At 31.5% G+C, this 10,449-nt stretch overlaps 1 protein-coding gene across 5 annotated transcripts in view; it reads right to left on the reverse strand.

The window, feature by feature from the left end:
• The window catches only part of LOC127072343 (bestrophin-4-like), an 11,227-nt gene extending 1,121 nt beyond the window's left edge, over positions 1-10,106 (reverse strand). The window contains exons 1-12 of one of the 5 annotated variants that reach the window (XM_051012713.1): positions 9,985-10,106; positions 7,246-7,333; positions 6,081-6,470; positions 5,839-5,973; positions 2,663-2,983; positions 2,225-2,558; positions 1,903-2,127; positions 1,491-1,789; positions 1,296-1,322; positions 981-1,198; positions 602-881; positions 28-375 (exon numbers count right to left, since the gene is read on the reverse strand). In XM_051012713.1, the coding sequence (XP_050868670.1) occupies positions 36-375; positions 602-881; positions 981-1,198; positions 1,296-1,322; positions 1,491-1,789; positions 1,903-2,127; positions 2,225-2,558; positions 2,663-2,983; positions 5,839-5,909 (2,115 nt within the window). In that variant the 5' untranslated portion in view covers positions 5,910-5,973; positions 6,081-6,470; positions 7,246-7,333; positions 9,985-10,106 and the 3' untranslated portion in view covers positions 28-35. Of the gene's footprint in view, positions 376-601; positions 882-980; positions 1,199-1,295; positions 1,323-1,490; positions 1,790-1,902; positions 2,128-2,224; positions 2,559-2,662; positions 2,984-5,838; positions 5,974-6,080; positions 6,471-7,245; positions 7,334-9,585; positions 9,680-9,760; positions 9,952-9,984 lie in introns of those variants that run through there. The other 4 variants (XM_051012709.1, XM_051012710.1, XM_051012714.1 and 1 more) reach the window with 4 other exon arrangements.
• Positions 10,107-10,449: the final 343 nt, after the last annotated feature.

The raw sequence follows: 10,449 nt of genomic DNA on the forward strand, positions 1-10,449 counted from the left end.
AAAGAAAAAAAAATCAGCTAAACATACGGATTCACTTAAACCTTAGCAATTTCGTTCCCCTTATCATCGTTATCTCTTGGTACCAACGAGAGTCTCGATGCGTCCGCTAATTCCGCTAACAAAAGTACTTCGTTTTCTGTTAAATTTCTTGCTTCGTTAGAGAGTATGTTACCATGGCCGCTAATACTTCTAGCTAATCGTCTGAACGCCTTTTCACGTCTTTGATTTTCCCTTTCTATTTTCAATTTGGTAAACTCGTCGTCGGAACTACTGTTCGTCGAACATATTGAACTTCTAGGGCTGATCATGCCATCGCCTATCGTGGTACTCTGATAACTCCTCGAAGGCTCGTAACTGATACTGGATCTCTCTCTCCTGAAATTAAAAAATTGAAAAAGGAAACGATATACAACGGCGAGGAATAATATTTCGTTTTAATAATATACGAACAAAGAAAAAAAAGAAAAGAAAAAAAGTATTACACGTATACACGGACGCAGATTTTAATTTACTGTAACGATAAAATAATAATAATAATAATAATAATAATAATAATAATAATAATAATAATAATAATAAAATTGTATGAAGAAAAATTGACCTAACAATGGGATATTTATTGCCGTTCTCGAAATCGTGACCATTGCCGTTGCTACCATCAGCTGTAGTGAGATGAGCAGTGGCAGGTGCACTGTTAGAAAATACATCTCTTGTTCTGGTATGATCAGCGCCAGGTACGTCGACTGGTGCACTAGCTGGTGGTGGTCCTTGAGGGAAAATACTTTGTACGTGTGGCCTGTGTTCTGGTCTCATCGACGTCATCGTCATCTGTTCGTCAACCTCTTCTATAACGCCGATCCTAGTCGAGCCACCTGTACCAGCTGATATTTGATCGACAAGAAAAATAAATAAATTAATATTACACGAAAATTATGAATATTATTATTATTAATGGATCTAGATCAATAAATAAATCTTACCAAATACTCTTGCTTGCAAAGATGCTGAAGAACTAGAGTGCGGAATTCTACCGGGTGTTTTGGTACCACTCGATGTACCATCCGGTCTATCCTCCTTACTGAATAATCTCTTTAACATACTGGTTACACTGTTGACCCTGGTCAGCGAACCACCCAAGTTACTTGGCGTTGATCCAGTGTTAAACGTGCGGTCACGATTACTCACTCTACTGGCACTTCTAAAATGAATAAACGTTTATCGTTAATAAAGTTATCTATTCGTATAACAAATATATGACTCATAGTTTTAACATTCGACTTGAGTGACTTTATTACCTTGACATTTTAGCAGTGGTAGCACTTCTGTTAGCAAATTTATCGATTAGAAAATTCTTTTCTTTCTTTCTTTTTTTTTTTTTGTTTTTTTATCGTGCTTTTTAACGCGTCTTCTTTGAACCTTGTTCTGTTTATTTATTTATTTTTTTTTTTTCGCTTTTCCATTTTATTCTTTATCTTATCAAATTATTATACCTGGACAATTTCCCGTCGGCAGTAAAATGTATTCCGGATACGGCGTCGTCGGCAACGTCATTGCGAAATTTTTGTTGATAATCCGGTACCATCTCGTCTATTCTAACGGAGGACGGTTGGAGTTCTTGTTGAGCAGCCGACAATTGTATACCTGCTGTTGATGGTTCAGGATGTTCCTCACGGAATGGTTGAGAGGCCGCAGTGTACGGTAACTCAGTTGGAAATATTTCGTCCCAATACTGATCCCTTATCAATTCTGGATGCTCGTGATGCATCTCGTCGACGATCAGATAACTCACCTAATCCAAAGAAAGAAAGAAAGAAAAAAAAAAGAAAAGAAAAATCAAAGCGTTTAAAAATAATTAAAAAAGAACAAAAGAAGAAGAAAACACGACGATGAGACATCAACTACCTGTAAGTTACGATCGATTATCCAATTAACTTCGAAATCATCGTCGTCCTCGCCAAAAGGATTTATCAAAGTTTCAGCGACCTTTAGCCAACCCATGTAAAAGAAAAACTGTAGAGTCGTGAATACGGGGAAATAAACATCGATAGTGGACGAGGTTGATGTTTGGATCCATTGTCTCCCCATAACGCTTGTCAAAAAATACGTGTAAACGGCCAATGTAACCACCTTAACAAATTAAAATAATACTTATTAAACTCTTCCAATATTCTATATCTATTAGAATCTAATCTTTATATCAATCGTTATTTATCAACCTACTGACCTGAGTGTAAACCAATGGTACACTTATGGTATCATAATGTATAAGATTTCCACACATTCCGCGGAACTTGTTCAACTCGTCTATCAACGTTTTAACAGCAAAATCGTCGCGTATACGACCTTCTTTTCTAGCCCTGGTTACTATACTCGAGGCCCAGACGATTGGTAACCAATGTTTGCTAGGTTTAGGAAACTTCGCATTTAAACTTTGAAATATCGAGAGTTCATTCTCCAATAGTAATCCAGTATCAACGAAGTGTTCCAACGTTGGGAAACGTTTCTTCACTCTTGGTGATACGTTTGTTAGAACCAAGGTCAAACAAACGCATACGTATCTGCGAAGAAAAAAAAAAAAGAAAGAAATGGAAAATGAAAATGAATCATGTACAAATTAATTCTTATTATTATTATTGTTATTATTGTTATTGTTTTAGGATACCTTACTATAGTACGACGCATCAATCGACCTCTCTCATCGTTACCATGAATAGTTGCCGATACAAATACAGCTATAGAGTCAGGCCAAGGTATAACCATGTATTGATTCCACCATCTTGTCATAACTATACTAACGTAAAATCCTAATACAAAGGATAATGGTATAAGATCGCTATACTGATTGCAATAGGCCACCACAGCTTCAAATATTTTCTTTTGCTCGTCATCCAGTATCAATCGGTAGATACTTGATAATGAATAATAAATGAATAAAAATAAGGCCAGATCTAACCATACCAATTTGTATATACTCGCTCTCCATCTGTATTGAGAAAGAAACAAAAGTAATTAATAAATGATTACATAAATTAATTGATTGGATATTAGAACGAATTAATCAATGAATAAATGAATGAATGAATGAATGAATGAATAAAAAAAAGTCGAATGAAACTAACTAGGCTTCTTTAGACTTTCTTCAAAGTTTATCGATTGTACAGTTCCACAAATATATATATATATATATATACACTTGCTCTACATACTAACTCGACCTTGACAAGTTAACAAAGATCCTTGAAACTGATAACAGATATAATATTTCTTCTAGTGGGTGAAAAAGAAAAATTCAAATCGCATTTTTGATTATCATCGCCATTTTGATTACGATCTTATCGTGATAATGTTCGTATGCGTGTGTCAGAAAAAGAAAAAAAAAAAAAGAAAGAAAAAAAAAGGAAAAAGAATTAGTCTTCAATCTAATTAATTAAATTTTTGCTAAAGAAAACAGAAAGAAATAGAAAGACGATTAGAATCGTCGTTTAATAATATTTCTAATAGTTATTGTTGTCCGATGACGAAACTACTAAATAGGTCTCTTATCATTAAAAAGAGAAAGAGAGAAAAAAATTGCTTATCAATTATCATTCGAAGGAGTGCAATAATGTGTTTGCACTTGACATGACATAGAAATTTCTTACAATTTTAAAAGTCACTCTTGCAATTATTTATATAGAAAAGAAATAAAAAAATAAAAAAAAAAGAAAAGAAAAAAGTAAAACTATTAAATAAACTTTTATTTGCTGTGTGTGTGTGTTCTGTTTCTATGCAATTTTCTTGTAAAATTATATACAAGAATATTCATTAAACTGCGTCAGAACGATATAAATCGTAACAATTTTTCAGTGACGCGTGCAGTCATGCTACGTCCTTGAAATTGAATGTAATTTCACATGATATATATATATATATAAATATACATATATATATATATATATAATCACATATACATAAAGATTGCATGTATTTTATCCTTATCTTTCTGTTTGAACAAATAGTATGAAATTTTCGATCGGTCCTCTTTCGTTTAGAATCTAGATCGTCAGGGACGAATTTAGACCTTGCAAGACCCTAAGCATAACAAGAAGAATGAATTTGTACGCCATTTTTTTGTTGTTTATTTTTTAAGAAATTTATCAAACTCTCGTGTTTCGATTTATTCGTTTCTTTTATATATATTTATATACATCATTATGTTCGTAAAGAGAAATAAAAAAAAGAAAGAAATAGAATTTTGAAATATGGCGGATTCGTCCATGTTCATCCTTATAATAAATGTCTCTTAAGATAAATACGGCCCTGTTACAGTAAGATCGTTCATTTTACTGAAAGATCAATGATCGTACGTACTCATTAATATTCAAAAGATCATTTTGCTTAGAAACACAGTAAATAACACTCTACTATTGTGTTTAGAATGACAATACATGACAGGCAATCTCTTTTGCTTTTCTTTCTTTTTCTTTTTCTTTTTTTTTTTTTTTTTGTTCAATTTGTTTCTTTTTTTTTCCATGTAAAAAATGATTTAAAAATGACAGACGAGACGATACAATGGTCTTTTTGTGTTAATAGTTTCCCAGTGATAACTTGGATAGACGTTTTAACGCTCGTTAAATCAATCCTTGTATAATAACTGTGGAATTAATTATCGAAACTCGTGGAACGAGTATGAGTAAGATGAGTCTTGCGTAGAAAATCATGATGAAAAAGCACGCGACATGATTCGCTTATTATCGGACTTAACTCGATAAAAATTAAATATTTCTTGTTTCTTCATAAATAGTGTGTGTGTGTGTGTGTGTGTGTGTGTGCTTAGAAATTATTGTCAATTAAATTTTTACAAATAGATAAGATTATTACGACCTTTTTATTTTATCATAATTATCAATATTTATTACGTAAACATTTTTAATTTCTTAATAACTCGTGAATATGTATTTAAAAGAAAAAGGAAATAAGAAGAAAAAGATTGTTAATCGAATTTCTTTTTCTTTTCTTTTCTTTTCCCTAATTAATCTCTAAAAAATAAATATAATTTTGTGATTTCTGTTTACGAAAATCTCTTTTTGCTTTTTCCTTTTTGTCAAGAATGGATGCATGGAAATTTTTTTTATTTCTCGATGTAAATGATAACGAAGAAATATTTTATTAAAACTTGTATTAATATAATAAATTATTGGAATTCTTTTTTTGTTTTGTTTATACGATAATTCTTCCACAGGATCGATGTGTAAAAATTTGTCATTTCTCAATCAACGATAAATAATAAATATATACGTAACATATAATTAATAAAATTTCGATATCTCATTGATCTTCAAAATATAATAAAAATAGCATCACAATTAGACGATATAAAATTGTCACAATAATTTTCGTCGAAAAAAAATAAAGAAAAAAAGGAAAAGAAGAAGAAGAAGAAGAAGAAGAAATAAATAGCTTCTTTGTTAATAAAAAAAATGTTCATACGGAATATTAAATATAGTTATAGAAAATTGTCCAATGTCATACAATATTAAATACAGTTTCTCTGTTAATAAAAAAAAAAAAAAAAAAATTGATATAGAATATTGAATACAATTACAGACCATTGTAAAATATTATACGACATTAAATACACTATCTTTGTTGATAAAAAAAAAATTGATCGAATAAAAAATATCGAACGTAACTTCTTTGTCAATAAAAGAAAAAAGAAAAGAAAAGAAAAGAAAAGAAAAGAAAAGAAAAGAAAAGAAAAGAAAAGAAAAGAAAAGAAAAGAAAAAAAGAAATAGGAGAAAATGAAAAGAAGATGGAAAAGAAATGAAATGAATGAACAAAACGATATTTTCTAATACCTTAGTAATAATTTAAGGAAGCAACCAAGACCACGGCAGGTAGCGACCTCAGCAGTATAAGTGACCGTCATCCTCTTCAACCACTGAAGATCACAAAGCTCAGCCTTGATCGATAGAAAGGATCTCTTGCATTTCCTTAGAAAGAAAGAGAGAGTGAAAAAAAAAGAGAGAGATGAAGAAAACATCACACACACACGAACACATACACAAAAAGAAAAAAAAGAGACACAAAAAAAATTCACCTTCTTCTTCTTCTTCAGCGATAATTTTTTTTTGTCTTGTTTTCAACTTTATTAGAAATTCCTTCCTCTTTCAATCTTCAATTTCCCTGGGGCAAACTCATCTCCTTCCTAAGTGTCTGTTGCGAATGTAGACAGCCGCTTATGAAGGTCATCGATGATGTAGCTACATCAGTAACACTGTCACCACTCCGTGATTATATAATTTGACTTAACTCGTTTCGATCTTACCGTGCAAATCGTTTCGAACAGTCTTTAAAACAATTTTTACGAAGTTCCTTATTTTATGATCTGTTTTGTTATAATCAGTAAAATCATAACTTCTCGATCTGTATCCTCCTTTTCGTAGAATTTAGTTTTCTAATGGTATAATAAAAATCCCATGGATTCGTTCTGAAAAATACAAATAATATATATTCATATATATAATAATATATTTATATATATATATATATATATGCGTGTGAGTGTATACATGTGTATCCAAATAAAAAAAAAAAAAAAATGAATCTGTAAATCTACGAAAAAATTTTTAATCCGTTTAATACACGGTAACTCGAAAACATATATAAAGAAAAAAATAGAGACGAATCGTCCGAAAAGATTCTCTAAGTCTAAAATCGATGAATTACTATGATTCACAAATATTCTAATCAATGAATCAGCTGTGAATAAACTATGATTCACAAAATTGATTAGGAAACAATTGTCAAAAATAGAAACCACGTGGATTCGTATCAAAAAAAAGAAAAAAATGAAATAGATTACACGCAAAAATAAAAAATAGAGAGAATCTTTCTAAACGTTTCTAAGTCCGAAAAAAAAAGTGTCAAGGATTGAAATCACACGTGGATTCGTTTAAAAAAAAAAAAGTTAAAAAAGATCGTCTTATAATTAACTACAATTCGATGATAATGAATTGGAAAAGCAAAAACAAAAAGAGTAATAATAAAAAAAAAAAAGAAATGTTTCAAACCATCTCCACTTTTCTCAGACATTTTTTTTTTTTTTCGATAAAATAAAATATCTGTTTTATAAAAATTAGAATGATCATTGACAAACTTAATCGTTCACATTTATACAATAATAATAATAATAAAAATAATAGAAAAAAAATATCGTTCGATAAATTGCGATCGTTCATTCCACTTCTAGAGAAAAAACTTACGATCTCACTGTCGAATACGATTTAGACGACAATAATGTCGATGATTCATCAGGGGAATACGTGGTAAATGATAGTAACGTCAATGTTCCTACAAACATATAAATATACATATATACATATATACATTCACACACGTATATATATATCTCTTCCATCAAATGTAACTTTGTTACCGGAACTGGAAATAACTGTTATTGTTCATTGAAAAAAAAATACATACACACATACACATACACACACACACACACACACACATAACAAGTTTAGATAAATAAAGGAATCAAAACGAACAAATTAAAAGCGACAACAAAAACAAATAAATCTTTGATCTATTTGATAACAATATATCTCTCTTTTTTTTTTTCAAGGTCACCATATGAAACGATTCAGTCCTACAACCTCGAAGAAAATTTTCATGTAATAAAAATAATCGTTCAAACGATTAACTTTCGTTAAGTCGCATCTTCTCCAAGTTATTTCTTTTTTCTTTTTTTTTTTTGGGTTAACGTTTTATCCAAAAAGAGAAGTGATGTCAGAAAATATTACTCCTAAAGAATTACTCAATGCTTTCCCTCACCTAACCATCCATCCCCCGCTCAATTAAACTCCCTACTTTAACAGTTCTTATCGATAAGAGAAAACACAAGTTAACTGGTGTCTCTGTCAAACGCAATCTGCCGATTGCGTTCTCGCAAAAGGTTAAAGCAATATCAAATAATCGTAACGTGGCTAACGATAACAGATACAAAAAAAAAAAGGAACGATCTCTTTCACTGGTTTGTCATTGATAGATAATTAGTTAGATAAACAGTTAGATAAACAGATAGATAGATAAATAGAAAATTTTTATCTTTCATTATTAAATCGAAACGACAAACGTAATCAACCGTTTATCGAGATTGTTAAGATTTTACGTTGATTAAGAAGAGAGAGATAAAAAAAAAGATAAGAGAGAGAGAGAGAGAGAGAGAGAGAGAAATGATGATGAGAGAAAACTTTCATTCTAAGAACTAATGCCAAGGATAATGTAACACAAGAAATAAGGCCGTGTGTTAGCTTAGTTTAGTTTATAAATAGTCCTTAGCAAACGCTATCTCGTAATTACCGTACTCACTATAGTTCTTACTAGTTCTTATTCTCTTTCTCGCTCGCTCGTTTCTTCGCTCATTATACATTTGTACATATCTATATGTACATGTATATATATATATACACATATATATATACTGTTAGTATCAGTTTTATATCGAACACGTGACAAAACCGTAAGAGTAATTCTGTGTTCAGTCACGGCGACCATCAGTCTCGATCGATCGTCCGACTTAACCGGAAACTCATCCCAAACTGTTAATCAGGATTTTCTTTCCTTCCTTTTCCCTCTTTTTGGACAGCTTAACATTTATTTTAATACGTTCATGGAGTTGTTCAAACACGTGTTCATTGTATTCCCTAGGTGAGGTCTAAAATGTAGATTACGACTACTCGATGTGTTTTACACTTGGAATATATTTCTAATGTCTATTCAAATATAGCACTTGGCACTTAGCAGGGAGTTGTCTTTCGTAAATATGAATAACATGTGACTTTGATATGCAAATAAATACGAGATAAAAAAGTATGCTTCAGCTTTTTTGCCTCGCCTAAAGGGAAAGAAAAAGGAACGAGAGAAAGAAAAGATTCTAATCTTTCTAATTTCCGTGTTGGAACAAATTTTCTTTCCCATACGTTACACAAAAATTTCTGTATGATACTGATCTCTTATCCAATCGTCCTTAAACTTTTCTCAAAAAAAAAAAAAAAAAAAGAAAGAAAAGAAAGAAAAGATCACTCGTTCACTGAAAACAATTTCTGAACGATTCTAATCTCTTGCTAGGCGTTCAGAAAAAAAAAAAAAGATAGAAAAAAAAAAATGATCTCTCGTACGCGTTTAAAAAATTTACCGAATGATACTGAATCAGCTCGGCAAGAAAGAGGAAATATTTGCACTGTGATTCATTCGAAACGATTTCTGAATGAATGATTCTAAAGAGGGATCCCGAAAAAAAAGAAAAAAGAGAAGGAGAAACGTTGGTCTTGATTATTAAAAAAAAAAAAAGAAAGAAAAAAATCCATTCAAAGAACACTTCTCAACACACGATTGCCCGTTGTTGCATCAAAAGAGAAATAATTTCCGATCGACCAAAAAGAAATCGAAGATCTCGATTATGAAGTATGAAAACTTAAAAATAAATATGACAAACGCGAACGAAAATAGTTAAGACGTCCCTTTCGAAGAAAATAAATAAAAACTAACTACTTTCACTTATGATAATCTGAAATACTTAGGAACAAAGAACGCACACTCAAAAGGCAACCACTAAAACGAACCGATACACCCTCCCTTCTATTCGACACTTCTGATTTCTAGTCACATATATATCAGAGAGAAAAAAAAAAAGAGATTAAATGAAGAAAGAAACAACAACAACAATAACAACAACAACAACAACACTGAACAAAATCAACAACACCACACCTGCTGGAACAATGAAATATTTTCATTCACTTCAACTTCGTAGCCTGCAGTGTTCATCCAAAAAAGATTAAGCTGAACACCTAGCCGCATTTAAACCTAAACGCACACACGCACATACACATACACACACACACATATATACACACGCACACATATACAACACAGAGCCTACATATACATCTCTATGTGTATATATTTATATATTCACATATATATGGGTGTACCTCAGCAAGAGGTAGTCTCTTCTATCTAAATTGCCAAGGCATACTGAAGTTCCACATTGGAGCAATAGCAGCACCAGCAACCAGCACCACCACCACCACCACTACTACCACCAGCCAGTTAGCAGCAACAGCAGCAGCAGCAGCAGCAGCAGCAGCGACAGCAACGGCACGCCAAAAGGAAACCATCACTATCACCTCACCTACCCCTTTCCTCAACTAACCAATTCCATCCCTACTCCAATACGTTTCCGCATGATCCAGTGGTGCTCAATACGTCTATTGCAATACTATATTTCTTTAGCAACTACTGTTGTACTATATTTTGATTGTTAATTGAAAAGAAATTAATTTTTTCTTGCTTTTTGGTTTTGGTTTTGATTTTTTCTTTCTTTTATTGGATTGGAACGATAGGATATTCGTAGTAGGAGGAAAAATTAGAATGGAGAGAGAGAGAGAGAAGAAAGA

Source organism: Vespula vulgaris, chromosome 25 (genome assembly GCF_905475345.1).
Source record: "Vespula vulgaris chromosome 25, iyVesVulg1.1, whole genome shotgun sequence".
NCBI classification, from domain to species: Eukaryota; Metazoa; Arthropoda; class Insecta; order Hymenoptera; family Vespidae; genus Vespula; species Vespula vulgaris.